The sequence below is a fragment of the Ciconia boyciana genome, chromosome 8, assembly GCF_034638445.1.
Source record: "Ciconia boyciana chromosome 8, ASM3463844v1, whole genome shotgun sequence".
Lineage (NCBI taxonomy): Eukaryota > Metazoa > Chordata > Aves > Ciconiiformes > Ciconiidae > Ciconia > Ciconia boyciana.
The window spans coordinates 17,519,444-17,534,257 of record NC_132941.1 but is presented as its reverse complement, the minus strand read 5'-3'; the positions used below and the strand labels follow the sequence as shown (position 1 = coordinate 17,534,257).

General features: G+C 35.2%; 1 protein-coding gene across 5 annotated transcripts in view; it reads left to right on the top strand.

Moving 5' to 3' along the window:
- Positions 1-14,814, top strand: part of LRRC49 (leucine rich repeat containing 49) — a 53,011-nt gene that overhangs the window by 18,387 nt on the left and 19,810 nt on the right. For 3 of the 5 annotated variants that reach the window (XM_072869117.1, XM_072869118.1, XM_072869116.1), the window contains 2 exons: positions 1,862-1,923; positions 8,555-8,702. The exons of 1 other annotated variant lie outside the window; for it this stretch is intronic. In XM_072869117.1, the coding sequence (XP_072725218.1) occupies positions 1,862-1,923; positions 8,555-8,702 (210 nt within the window). Of the gene's footprint in view, positions 1-1,861; positions 1,924-5,925; positions 5,976-8,554; positions 8,703-14,814 lie in introns of those variants that run through there. One more of the 5 variants, XM_072869120.1, reaches the window with a different exon arrangement.

Below are 14,814 nucleotides of genomic sequence, written 5' to 3'. Positions count from 1 at the left end.
GTAGTTATTTTTGTAAGAATAAACTAAAGTTCATCTAAAGATGTAGGATTTAAAAAGGCAGTCCGAGGCTTGGTTTATAGCAGAATAATATCTTACAGGATTGGAAGTGTCTTCAAGAAGTCTGACTGTTCTGAAGAAGAGCAAACAGAATAAATGATGACAAAGAATCTCATATGGCATTAAAAGCATGAATCTATCCATACCGTGAATTATGGAATGTCTATTTACTTCCCATCCAGTTGTGAATTAGGGTCCACTGTTAGGAAGATGAACTTTTTTTTTTTGAAAGACAGACCTGCTTGATTACTTTGAGGTATTAAAAGCTTAGAATTTTGGTTTTTGTCATCTGCAGCTTGATCTTAGTACTTGAAGGAGGACTGGTCAAGGTGTTCACCATCTATTCATGAAAGAACTCCTGCCCTGTATGTCAGCTGCCCTGTATGACTTTGTATTAAAACTGAAGTAGCTGGAGGCTTTTTTTTTTTATCTTAAGGTGTTTGCTGTCACGCCTGTGAGACTTGCAACATATTTCACAGGACAGCAACATATCATGCTAGTTATGGAAATTTGTCTTCAGGGGAAATTACTTTGTATTCTCCAATGCAAAATTCTTTGATTAGTTAAAATCCTTGCTGCTTAAGAATTACTGTGCACAACCCTATAATGCCTGTCTTCATGTGTATATCCACCTATATCATGCGTGCCCACCCCTTTAAGCATCAACACCAAGTGGCCTTAGGGACACAGCGGGTGTCCAGATGTAATGCTGTTGTGAACTCGATCTTTCCATGGTCTGATCTGTGGGGATTCAGAACAGCTCTGAACCAGGAGTTTTGCAACTGCAGACCTGAGCTAATAAGCCCTGCTTATTGTATACAGAGCTATGACTCTCAGCAATGCTTGTTAGCTCACATTGTGTTTCATTAATAGCAGCTACACAGTTTGTTTAGAGCTGGCTTGTGTTCACCTGTTGGGATAGAATGAACTGTTTCTGGAATGCTATGTAGGCATGTCACAAATCAGATGGAGGGAGGAAGGGTTGTAGATTTGATTTTTGTGGCTAAAATCAAGGTAGTGAGCCCTGTGACACTTCCCCATGCTGTAAGTAAACGGGTTTGTGTCCACTAGTTGAAAGTTGGAGTATGCTCTTTAGTAGGATAAGGAGATGCAGACTTATAACTGAGGGGTTAGGTGTGCAGTCTGAATGGTATATGAGTCACTGCAGACTGGGCTGTCTGGCCATTATGGATTTATATTTCATAAATAAAGTTTGATCTTACTTGATATGTTTAACCTGACTAATATATGAGCTGTTTGCTATTTAGAGGTTTTCTGCAAAGGCCTTTAGTGGCATATATTAAATGCACAATTACTCATTCTGGAAACTCATTCCTCCTTACAATTTTTAATTGTAAAGGTGACAGAGTCCTTCAGATCATTCTCTGGCAGAAGAGTCACTGCTGCTGTATTGCACTCCAAAAACCTTATTTCAGCATGGTCACAAAATAAACCTTTTTTTTTTTTTTTTTTTTTACAGTGTGTTTATCCTGCAGCTTAAATGCTGAGACAGCACCTTGGCTTATTTCCCAAAAGCCTGTTCAGAAACCAGCAGCAGCCTTATCCTCTTTTCTTTAACATCATTTGCTTTGCAAGTGATGCAGCTTGTTCTGCGGAGTGGATATCTGCACTGAAACACTCCCTTGCAGTCTGCACTAGGGAGAAATGGAGCTGCACGTTCAACAGAAATCAATGTTGCAGCAAGGTTATAGCATATAGAAATGAAAGGATTTCATCAGGCAAAGTACAGAGGTTCAAAAGCTACTTTCAGCTACTGAATTTATGCTTCTATCTTTCCTTCTAGAAAGATGTGGATACTTTGCCCCGTCTCCAACGTCTCTTCCTCAGCTTCAACAATATATCTAGGTAAGGGAAATAGCAGTTTGCTTCCTATCAGTAATTTGAAGTATCCTATTGGAGCTGTATTTAATTAAAATTTAAATTCAAACACTATGAGTGCAGATACTTCCCTCCCCCTCCCCCCGCAACATGTCAGGTACATAATCAAGCCATTGTGTATTTTCTACTTTAAACACAAAAATTCTTGAAACCCTTTGCATTTAGATGTAGTTGTACTACGAGTATTCTACCAAGAAACTTATACTTTTAATTGAAAAATTATCATACTGTTTACAATGATGATCAAAATTAAAAATAGTTTTGTAAATATGTTGTTTTACTGTTAAACTAGGTACCTGTTAAATCAACATTACACAAGGTACATCTTATATTTAACATATCATCACTGTATTTATGGAGTTACACAAACTGCTGAGTCAGATTCTGCTTACAATGATTAGATTATTTCATGCTTGTATTTTACTTGTCCATTTATTAATAAAGTCTGAAAGGTATATTCATGGTTATTTCTCTTTCAAACCAGATGGCAGAAGCAGAATAGCTCAACTTTCAAAGCAAGGCTTCTATAGTTTCAAGTAACTAAGTGCATTTTGTTATAGATAGATAGAAATGTTTGTCTTCCATGCTTTTTCATATTAGTGCATTTTTGGAGTCTGCATTTATACTAGTGACAATATTTAAAAAAAAATGCCTGCATTATCTTCAGTTTTGTTTGTTCTTTTTTTATCCCTTAATCACCACCAGCCTTCTTCACTTAGAATCAAATGATTTAATGTGGGATAGAGGAAAGATGCTTCATGTTCTAATTACTGGAAATACTGTGCTGTTCTTCTGGTATCTGGTTTCTCTGTAAAATGTTATACTTGGTATGAGCTTTTATTGTAATAGCTACTTGAACATTTTAAGTTGACCTTTTTTGCAGACAGCTCCAACCTACTTGTCTGTGTTCCTTAGATTCTTAAAGTACCAATGCAGTAGATCACCTTAAATACTCATGGGTTTTAAGCATTTAAAAAAAGCAGAGATGAACTGCAGGAATCTTTAATATGCCCTTCCCTTAATTATTCTGCTAGAGAGGGGCTTAGCATTTTGCCTTGCTTGAAAAATTTCCAAAATTGAAACATGCCTTTTGTTTCTGTTTTTTTAAAAAATGTCTTAGCTTGGCAAGAACAATGAGGGGACTGCAGTAGCTGGCTCCCTTGCCATCAGGGAGTATCACTGCAGTCAGTGGAATTTCTGTATCTTTTTATATATTTGGTATATTTTGTGTAGCTTTCTGACTCCTTTGTCATGTTGTTTTATGCAAATTCATGTTATTTTTACAGTGTTCAAAGAAGGAAAAATGTTTCAGTTTTTCTGTGAGGTTTTTAAAGTAGATTTCTCAAACTTTATGTAATCAGTAGCTTGCTTCTTGGTACTTTATCGTGATTGTTGTCATTTATTCATTGGGACTTCAGTTGAACTATTGATAGATCCAGTCTTAGTTTTCATGTAAGCTAGAAATACTTATTTAGAACATTAATGCAAATATATAATTTGGTTTTAATTTGTAGTTGGAATAGGTATAAAAATAAAATCGTAATGTCAAACAAAAGACACTGCTCTTCTATAAATTTTGTATACATACGTGGGTAGGTAGGTGGATGGATCATTTTAACTATATATTCACCAGACATTATTTTAAAACAAACAAATGAAAAATTTATTTTGATGATCACATTTAGCTTATGTTTTTGAAAACCTTGTATTGCATACAGCTGTTTTGAAGGCTAAAAAAAACATTAATTGCTGAATTTGAGTTATGTAGTAGGTATGTCTTCTAACAGGGAAATGATTAAATATAGAAGTATACTCTTGACTATCTGTGTTCTGATACTTGGCTTGATACTGTTTGAACTGACTGAAGAAGTTATATGGAACCATAATACTAGTGAATTGCTGTGCTATATCTGAACATTCCTACAACCCTTTTAAATGATTTTGTGTGTTTTTGAGTCACTTACCTGGGTTTACTGTGTGCCATATGGTAATTTTCAAAATTATTTTTCCTAGAAACAGCTGTGTCTATACAACTGACTTTTCTTTTAGACAATCAAATTGATACACAGGTATTCTAATTCATTTATTCATAGGTGCATAGAGAAAACCTGCAAATGGAAACAAATGACGAAGTATATTGCCAAAACCTGGATTGATTTATTTATATTACAGATTCATTAAAATATTTTATTAGTAATCATTAAAAAAAAGTAGCATTTTTGAGGCAGTGTTCCCATGGAAAGTTTTGCTGCTTCCTATTTTTGTATGTCAGGTGTGTGGTGCTTAGTTACCGGCTGGGGTTAAACCACAGCAGTCAGCAAAAATCCTTGAGTCTTAAACTGATACATACTGACATATATGAATTAATATTTCAGTAAAAGATTTGGGAATGCCTTTTAAAAATTGTCACTATTTAAGGCATGAGAATGTATCATGGGTTTAGTCACTGACGTTCTCTTTCCCTCATGCTTCAGAGGAGGCCTCAGAATGCTGCTGCTTCTCTGCAGAGCTTTTAGTAAAAAAGGATGTATTGGCAAGATAATATGAGCTAAAACAGAATGCTGTAGAAGTTGATGCTGATCTGAAACAAAAGTCCTACTTCTGGCTTCAGCCCCAAAATTTTAGCAGTTACAAACTGAAGGCATTCATACCTGATGGCTGAAGTTAATATATATCTCTAGAACTAGTTATAAAGGGGGAGAAATCCCTTTTTTAATTTGTCATGTGGGACTAGGGAGAGATTACAGAAACTTTTCTTCAGGAAAGATGCAACTGAGATTCTGAAAGAGGGTTATTGCTCACATTTCAGAACGTGAAACCAGGGAAGACGATTTTTTTAATCTTGGAAACAAAATACATATTTTCACTCTTACACTGCTGTCCAGGTCAGCACTATGTTGGCTTTTTCATTTAGTAAGGCATGCTGTCTAGCCATATGGAAAAAGTTGGATACAAGCTCAAAGGACAAGTAATTGTTTTTCTTCATTTGGTTGCTGAATTGGAAACCTGAGAGAAGGAATGTTCTTAGCCTGATAAAAACAAGAAAATACCTTTTTTTTTCATAGCAGAATGAAAATATATAAATACATTGTTCAATACTTGAACAAAAGCAGTACAACGGGAATTAAAGTTTGACTGTGGTAACATGTTTTCATCGGTAGTTTAGTGGTTAGAAACCTGGGAAAACCCAAGGTTTCTTCTTTGACTGAATATTTTTTGAACATATAGTTCCCTCTTGGGTGTTCTATCAGACTATAGTGAGTATGTTGCCTTCCTTCTCTTCTCCAGAGCTTTTCCCCTTTATGGAACATGCTTTTAAAAAGTCATTGATGCTAATGTGTAGAGAAGGAACAACTGTCTTCCTAAACAAGTAGGCTGTAACAGAGGACAAGTGTTCCTGTGTCCTGTTCTTGCCTACTAAATGTGTAAATGTGAATGTATATCACTGGTGGAGGTTGAGCTTACACCACGCCAGAACACTCTGCTGCTTAGTAGTTGCCATGTTCTCGTTTGAGGCAGGAGAAGTGGGTTTGCATCGCCTCTGGCAGAGGGGAGAATTGGATGCAGGACTCTGAGCATGCACACAAGATGTAAAACTGATCTATTCTGAAAAGATTTCCAGAAAACAGTTTTTGATAATTTAGCCCAAGTTCACAACTTGTTTCTGTGTTGCTGAAACTGCCATTTTAGCAAAGGTAAATTCATCTAGGAAGAAAGAAGGACAGGGAAGGAGAGGTGATTGCAGTAGTTGGGTGGGACTCCTGCAGGAGAAGGTCTTTTGGAAAGGGAAGCAGACATTCCACTCGAAGATTGACTGAGGCAGTCTGAAACAGCATCATCCACAGCTGCTTTGTATTTCATGAGCAGGTTAAAGACTCCCTTGTGGTGAACAGAGGCTAGAGAAAGCATTGAGATGTGGCCTCTGATTCCCATAGGGTGGTCACCACTTGGCTCTGTCACAGCAGTCTGCGTGCTGGGAAGCAGACAGAAGCTTGGTTGTAAAGTATGCAGTCTGTTTGGTAAGTGTATTACATTAAAGCTTTGCTTGGCTGAGAATTGGGATGCTAGTGTGACAAGTACAGTGTATTAAGTTTTCTACATTGAATTTCTAAAGCTCTGTTTTTCATATGTGTGTACAAAGATGTGAAAACATAGCTATTTTGCACTACTGTTTTGCTCTAAAATTGAGCTACTAATAGGGCAGCTAAAAACAGGATAAAGAAAGCACATCTGTTTTAGCTCCAGAATAAATGTTCTGGTATGCTGAATTTCAAAGCACAGCAGTATGTATAAGTGGAAGGTCTTGAAAACACTAGCAAACTTTCAACTTTTCTGTCATTTCCTGAAGAGATCGGTTTTATTAAAAATCTGTAAATCATATGTAATGGCAGAAGTACTGTTTGGTTAAATGTTTAGTAGGAAGTACTTGGAGTAAATATATTTAATGCTTTTTATAAATATGTTTACATTATTTGAAACTAATTTTGAAGACCAGGAAATTTTCATATTTGTCGTATTTTTCAAGCAAAATCTATTCTAGCCCAATGGAAATTCAGTTATCTTTTCTTATTCTAACATTTACAAGTTTGCTTTACTAACTTCTGTGTCATTTGGGAAGGTTATCTTTTATTTTCAGGACATAGTGAGTATGTATTTTAAGTAATATGTCAGCCTGATCTTCCAAAAATGTGGTTACGCAAGCTGTTTTATGGAAAGGAAACGGGATCACAAAAAGAAGCAGAAAATGATAATCAAACTTGTCATCTTAACCCCATGTACAAAACACCCAATTCTTCAGATATGCTAAGCACCTTCACTGCCTTCATTGGAATCTGTACATAGTTCATTTTCCATCAGTTCTTACATTGTTTTAATACACTAAGCAGAAAGGCAGTAGTATCTTCCACTTTACACTGTCATTTTTCTGCTGCATCCATTGGGTATATCGTGTAGAAGTTACTTGCATGTTGTACTAATTGCATTGTTTTTTTTAAGATTTGTATTGGGTGATTTCTTTTCTTTACTCCTGCTAGCTTATGTTGGTATCCAGGCCTTTCTTCTGCTGGTTGAGACTGATTGCTATTTGGTGATACTACTTTTCTATTTTATCCGTATTTCTTTTTGTTGTTGTTGCAGAAATTGTTTTATCTAATACCTAGAATCTTTCAGGGATATCTGATTTTAAAATCTGACATTCTGGTAGGTCTGAAGCCCCTTGCAGCTGAATATTAGTCCTCAGCAGGTTATTGTATGCATTTTTCAAAGTTGAGTGATAGCAATGATAAAGGCAGTTGCCACTTTATTCAATGACAGTCTTTAATATGAACATCTGTACTGCATACAATTTCTGATCCCTAAGTTCGGGGCGTACTTAAGGTTTGGTATCCTTCCAAGTATTAGTGGAGGAAGACTTTTCCTGCCACCAAGAGTGAGAAGAACTATAACCAGTTGATGCAATCAGTAAGATTGTCAAAATATTTTAAAAAGACAATAATTCCATATTAATTTCAGAAATGGTATTTTAATAATTCTATATTAATTTCATATTAATATGAATATTTCATTCAATATTAATATGGAATAATTACATATTTCAGAAATGGTCTCTTATTTCATGAATGTCATTAAGTATTTTTTTATCTAGTAAAGTGATCCTCTGTTTATATTTTTATGTGGTGATCATTGATTCTTTTGTAATTTTCAGATTTTTTTAAACTTCATTTGCAAAAGTACCACGTAAAATTATTTCATACTTTCCACTTGAACTTGCTTAACTTCATAACACAGACTCAACTTTTGAAAGCCAAAGTGCATACGGATGGGTGCACAGTTGTACTCTAATACACTGTAATCAATTTCTGACAAGGAGTTGGGGAGTCATATTTACTTCTCTAACTGTTCAGCTTTTTTTGAAATCAAGTTAAATAGTTCTCTGTTGTTTAAAAATACTGTTTATCTGAGTCAGATGCTTTCTTTTCACATTCCATCTTCAATGAAGGGAACATGATACAGGCTGTACATCTCTAAATACATTTTACACAGGCCAGTTATTTTTGTCAGGAAACCAAATCAGATGTTGTCTAAAAAGCCAACTTGTTAGTGTTTGTAGACTGAACTTGGAACAATAGACAGATCTGTTTTGAAGATAATATGATGCTTTTGTAATTGGTTTTCTTCCAATATTTGATGATGTTGCAAACACCCAGGATCATTCTGTGGTATTTGTGGTTGGCTTTTTTTCTTGTATTTTCCATTATTTTCATGCTGGCTTTGACAAATACACCTTGTATTATTTTTTGGAATATGAGTTGATATGTGTCCTATTTTGGGGGGTTTTATAGGTGAAACTATACTCCCATATTTAACAAGTTCTCCTTATTCTGCATCTTTTTTTACCTGTATATGAAGAGATTAAAAAGTTTAACAGCAGCAGCAGTTGGTATTTCAAAATACTTATTTATCATACACAATATTGATGGGTGAGTTTTTTTCAGTACAGGTCAATATTATTAATCTTCTATCCTTAAGAAATAAAATCTTCCATCTCAAAATTATTCCTACTCTATGACATTAAAACTTTAAACTTTTTTGGTTACAGTTTTGAGGATATTCTGTGCCTTGCTGATTCCTCATCTTTGTCAGATATCACCTTTGATGGCAATCCAATAGCTCAGGAGACATGGTACAAACACACTGTTCTCCATCATATGATGCAGCTCCGACAGCTAGATATGAAGAGAATCACAGTAAGAAATTTCTGTTTTCATCAAACCTACTAGATCCTTAAATTCAGAAGTAACTTATAGGGTTTTCTGTGTATATATGTATTTTTAAAATACTACCATTTTTTCTTAATTTACTATGGAATTGAATGGTGTATAGACATTACAATATTTAAAACTTTAACCTTTTTTCTTTTGTTCAGTATTATGTAAGGGTGTGCTTTTTTCCTTCATGTTAACATGTTTATTTTTAAATGCTTAAAGTCTTCATTAGTAAATACTGTGTCATCAGTTGCCATACGACATGAGAGAATCTGCAAAGCTTTTGGTTAGAACTTTCTCAACACAGTCTTTACGGGTTTGCTGTATAGCTGAAAAGGAACAGCATATTTCTTCCAAAGGAGTAGGCTGTTTACCCTAAAATTCATGTTATTGGTATCTTCTTTCATTTAAAAATCTTGTTGGTTTCTTTAGTCTGCCTCCCTAAGGAAACCTGGTGATCACACTGTTTCTGTGTGTCTGTCTGTATTTCTCCCTTCCTTACCTAACCTATTCTCCCCATTCATTTCTGTTTCTGCTGTTCAAGTAACCCTGATAAGGAAGAGAGGACTTGCAGACAACTAAGTCTCCTACAGAATTCTTGAAAATACACTGTAAGGTAGAGGATGAAGGGCAATCACTGGGGACCTTACCATTAAGTCAACTATTTTATCACTTAACATAGGAATAGCCATGCTAATTCTTCTGTGTCTACTCAAAAGTTATGCGTAAGCATGACCTTCTTACAAGAGAAATGTATCCAACAGCAAGATAACAAATATAATATGCTTTACAAGCAACAGTGTTGCAGTGTTGTCTTTTTTTGACCAGGTGCTGATATATATACCTTATTTTAAATGCTCACTTGCTTTGTACAAAGGCTGTACTGCATTATAAATTGCACCTGTTGTTTTACCATCTATCCTGTTGTCCTGTAGCCAGTCCACCATGAGTATAAAATAGAGCCAATTATGATGTAAAATATAACATGTATGTGGAAAACATTAATTTTAAAAATAAAATGTGTTGGGACATGAGAATTTTACTCCCAGCATCGAAAATACTAAATACTTGTTTGTTTGCAGGTATTCTATGGGATGGGTTTTTTTTGTGAATTTATATGGACTTAATTGAATACTTGCTAATTGCTCTGCTTTTAAAAAGATTGTTTTCTCAGTATTATTTCAGAAACTTGAGTCACATAAAGAAAACATCTTTCCCTCCCCCCCTGCCCCTTCTCAAGAGGAGACAGATCCTGGTAGAACTCTCAGTGATGGGAAAAACTGTAGAAAGTGCTCAAACTCCTTTTTAGACTCTATGGGACCTGTATGGGGAAAAAGCTGTTAGAAATGCACAGCCATGGGAAAAACTTAATCTGGGTTCACACCTTGTTAAACATCAGAGAATTGACCACAAGACAAAAAGCCATAGAAAACCAGGCTTCACCAGTTGTGCTGCTCATAAATCTACTTGTAAAAAGAATGTGTTTTGCGTTCTTTTTATTTGCCTTCTGGTTTTTGAGCCTTGAACTTTTTTAACATTTTTTCCATGTGGAGGGTGCTATGTTTTCTCCAATAAAAACTGTGTTACCCAGATAATCATATGACTTAAACTGGATTTTAAGAAAAATAACAAGTATCGTGAGATTTGTGATAAAATTAGAGAGTTGGCAATGCCAAATCCAGCTATTCTGCCTAGTAATGCAATGTGCTGTTGCCATCGGCTGTAAGGGTAAATGAACTTGGTGGGGGAATGGAAGTACAATATTGGGTATGTGCTTTTTCTCACTCAATTAGTATACCTAAACTCTAATTACATTTATAGGATCTCTTCTTCATTAGTCTGAAGAGTGTCCAGACCATTTTGAACTTAAGTGTTGCTTTGTCTTATAAAGAACTGAGAGTTGGACCGGGATGTTGGTTCTTTCTGATTAGGAATTCTTCACTTACCTGTTCAGAAGCTCTTTTGCTCGAGAACGGAGTTTTACACAATTGTTACTTCTGCTTTTAACTTTTCTTTTACTTGCTGGCTTCACTGGGACAAGAAAATTATTTCAAGAAAGAATTAAATCTGAAGGATATTTTCAAAAGTTTGTAAGAGACTTTCAAGCTTTATTCATACTGGTTTTCAAGAAGACATACGCTCTTTGGTGCCACGCCTTTTCTGTAGGATTCCCTGGAGAAAGGGAACCTCAGAGCAGAATTCTGGTGGTGACTGCCTCTGCCTTAGAGAACTATTCAGAAACATATAGCTGCTATGAAAATCAAATACTCTGCATTTGGAATAAAACTTTTTTGCATTGCAATTGTTCTAATATTTCTTAAGTCGGGGCAGATTTGCCTTTATTCAAGGGATCGCATCACATTATGACAACTTTTAAACCCTGACCTGTGAGGAAGTTGGCGTTTTCTTAGGCCATCTCATTCCTAAGCCATTTTTGAATGTAAGATTTAAGCTCTTAAACCACTGAGGCATGGACCCAGTGGTGGTGAAATCAGTGGAGGTTAGTCACCTGTAACAAGTTTCACTGTAAGACTGTAAACACTTATTCATTGTCCACACTAGAAAATGATTTTCAGCTGAAAAACCCATGCACTTTGTACTGTGTATCTAAAACATCAACTCAGTGGAAATCTTTTACTTTCTCAAACTTCGATAGCTCAGTCTAGAGGCTTAAAGAGTGGGGAGGAGGCTGAATTAGTGGCTGGACAGATTACTGTGTGTCACCAGTGTTAGCCATCAGTAACTGTAACAGTTACACCTTTACCTCACAGCTAAGGTGGACTAATGTGACTTGATTTGTGGCTCAATGAAATGGGCTTATGTAAAGTGTGTTACAGTCAAAGCAGGCTCAGGTTGCATATGTAGTAATTTACATTGTTTGGTTAACATACTATAATGGTGGTTTTTCTGGGCATTGACACTTTTTGAATGTATTTTGTAGTTTGAACTTTTGAAAAAGTGGACCTATCCAGTGGCACTTACAGTTTAGCTGTGACCTATCTTTTTTCCTCCGGTCTTTCGTAACAGTAAGCAGATACTGTCTGCAGACATGCAATAAAATATTAAAGTATGAATGAAATGTGTACATATTCCTTACTGAGATGTTATTTAACCAGGAACACTTGCTTTCCATGACTTTAAATACACTTTCTCAACAGAATTTGCTAAGCATATATATATTTATATATGTGTGTGCATATATAATATGTAGTGTATATATATATATATATTTAAAATGTGCCGTGGTTCCCATATTTAAAGACAAGCTGCATATTTTTAATGATAAAACTTTGCTGCGTTTCATTGAGGTTTTATAGGTTTTGGATGCTTAAAGTAAGAGAGCTGTGTTTGGTTTTGATTATTTGCTTAGACATTTCTCTGCTGATCAGGGAGTAGGTTCTACTGCTTTATCCAGAATAGAATTCGTTATCCGTTCCATCACCACCATGAAGTATTCTGGTTTTTTAGGGAAGGATCCCTAATTTTTTTCTTTCCACTTGAAAATAAGATACTTCAGGAACTTCTAGAGTCATTCTTGTGGATCGTAATCCTCTCTCTTAAATCAGGTCTTGTGGAAAATATACTAAATGAATACTAAAAGTTAAAAATGGAGATACATCTTACTGTCAAATATCACTTAAAGAATGATTCGTCAAAAATTTTGTACTTGTTATTTTCCATGGCTATATTTCTACTAGAAACATCCTTACATTCTTTCTTCATTCTTGTGTAAAATCAGCCTCTGTGGTATGTATAACAAAAAGTAGTCTGTCTTCTGCAAGTATAAGTGAGCTGAATTTTGTGTATTTTAAGTGTACTGTGTTGAGTCTCTTTATGCCTTGAAAGCTTAAATGTATATTCCAGGCATTCTTCATGTTCTCAATTTTTTTTTATTACCCATAGTAGTTTATATCAAGTATACTATAGATGTTTCTAATCTATAGTAAAATTATTTGAATAATGTTAAGGTAGATGTACTATGGAAATGGAATGCTGCATTCCTTGTGTGCTAACTTGGCATCTTTTTCTCCTGTGACTTCAATGGTATCATTTGTTGAAAAAAGAACTTGTTTGAATAATAGTAAAGCAGTAGTGAGGAAGAATACATGCATTCCACTGTGGTCTCTTTATTTTCCTTCTCGGGTCTTGATGGATGTTACCTGTTTGAAAGACTGATGATACAACGACACGTTTGGCCAGTCTGTGGCGTGACAGTAGTGCTCATGTAGCAGCAGGGGGAGCTATCAGTATGCTAAAGCTATAGATACAGTTCTGTTACAGCGCTATGGAAAGGTTTTATAAGGGTTGTAATAGCTTTAATGAGCCTTATTCTTGTGGTCTGTCGCTACTTTTGCTTCACACTGAGAATGTAAACCTGCAGCCTCAAAATCTCATTGCAGAAAGTGAGACTTCTGCTTCTTTAGGAAGTATATTCCCCCGTCCTCTCTCTCTCTCTCTCTCTCTCTTTTTTTGTTTTTGGTGAAGATGGCTTCTCAGCCACTTAGTAACTTTTTAGATGGGAAGTGGAGAACTAATAAATGGAGGAGATTTCAATATACAAGAGGACATCCAAGTCCTTTTATAATGATCTGGCGCTTTGACCTTCTGGAAAAGCATCCCCCCTTGTCCAGCAGGGTTTGGTTTAAAGACAAAACAAAGTTATGGACAACACCAGCAGAATAATGAGGGAGAGCAAAGAAAAAGGGAGATAGGAAGAATTTCACAAGAGCTGGAGCTAAAAAAGGAGATAGGGTGATAGTAAAAATGAATTGTGCCATGATTATTAAGGGCTTTGTTTTATAACTTTGTGGGTTTTCTGGGTTGTTTTTTGTGGGTTTTGGGGAGGATATTGTTTTTCAAGATTGATTGCATGTATTGTGTAAGATTAATCAAGAAATGTATATGGATTTGATTTCCGTAAAAAGTAGTTTTGGCCCTTGATCTTTATTCAGATGTTTTCTCTGTCATTCTGCCTATATGAATACTGAGTAAAACTAGGATATATTTTCTTTTTAGGCTGAGCTAATTTCTCTTATAAAAGAAATAGTATTTTTTTAAATGTCTGTAATTAGGATAAACTCTTGATCAAGAAAAAAAAATCTTATTCGGTTAATAAAAGACTCTTGTTAGAATGTGATTTGCATTAATTAATTTCATTCTTTGTATTGAGACTGTGTTGGCAGGAGAAGTACTGGACTGACTTGAATGAGGGCAGTAGACCCTCATGTATGGAAGACGGTGTCATAAAGTATGCATTTGGGCTGGATTAGGGGAAGGCTTTGAGATGGAAGACAGAGTAAGAAGAGATATTTGTGGAAGTTGAGAGTAAATTGACTTAGGGAACTTTGTGGATGTTTGTTTAAAGCTTGAAAAAAAACCCAAAACTTAAGTTGTTTTGAAAGGAATAAAATTAACAAAGACTAATTTCTTATAGATTAGTGTAATTTTGTTCTCTAACTCTCACCTTCCCCAGTGTGAAACACCACAATATCTCCAGTTAGTCTGGAGCTGAGTCTGTATTGACTGGCCAGCTGTTTTTTGCCAAACAGAATGGATAATTTCTGCTTCCTCTCACTTGGTGGGAAAACTAGTTTATATTTCTCTTCTTTTTACATACCAATTTTATGTAATCAAAATTCTAGGGGAAAAATAAAAACTTAATTTGAGACTTCTAAACATACTTCAAGTTATTTAATATGTTCAATGTGTTGAAAAGTCATTAGAGAAGATTCAGACACTGAAATTGTAAAAAGCTTGTTTCTTTAGGAAGCCAAGTTAAAAAGCATAAATGCAAGGTCAGATGAAGAGATTCAATTAGAAAATAAATAAAACCAAAACAACTCTAACCCACTTTCCATAGAAAGATATCACTAATGTAGTTTGCTAATGTTTATATTTTATTACAAGACTTCAGGGTTTTTTAAGTAAATACAAACTTAGTACCCTGTAACACACAATTGGCATAAACGGCTGTCATGACAATCATGTTTGTAGTTCTTAACATTTTGAATCATATCTTGAGGAACAGTACACTTTTATTTTGTATAATTAATTATACATTCATATTTGTGGCATATTACCTGTATGGGGTTTG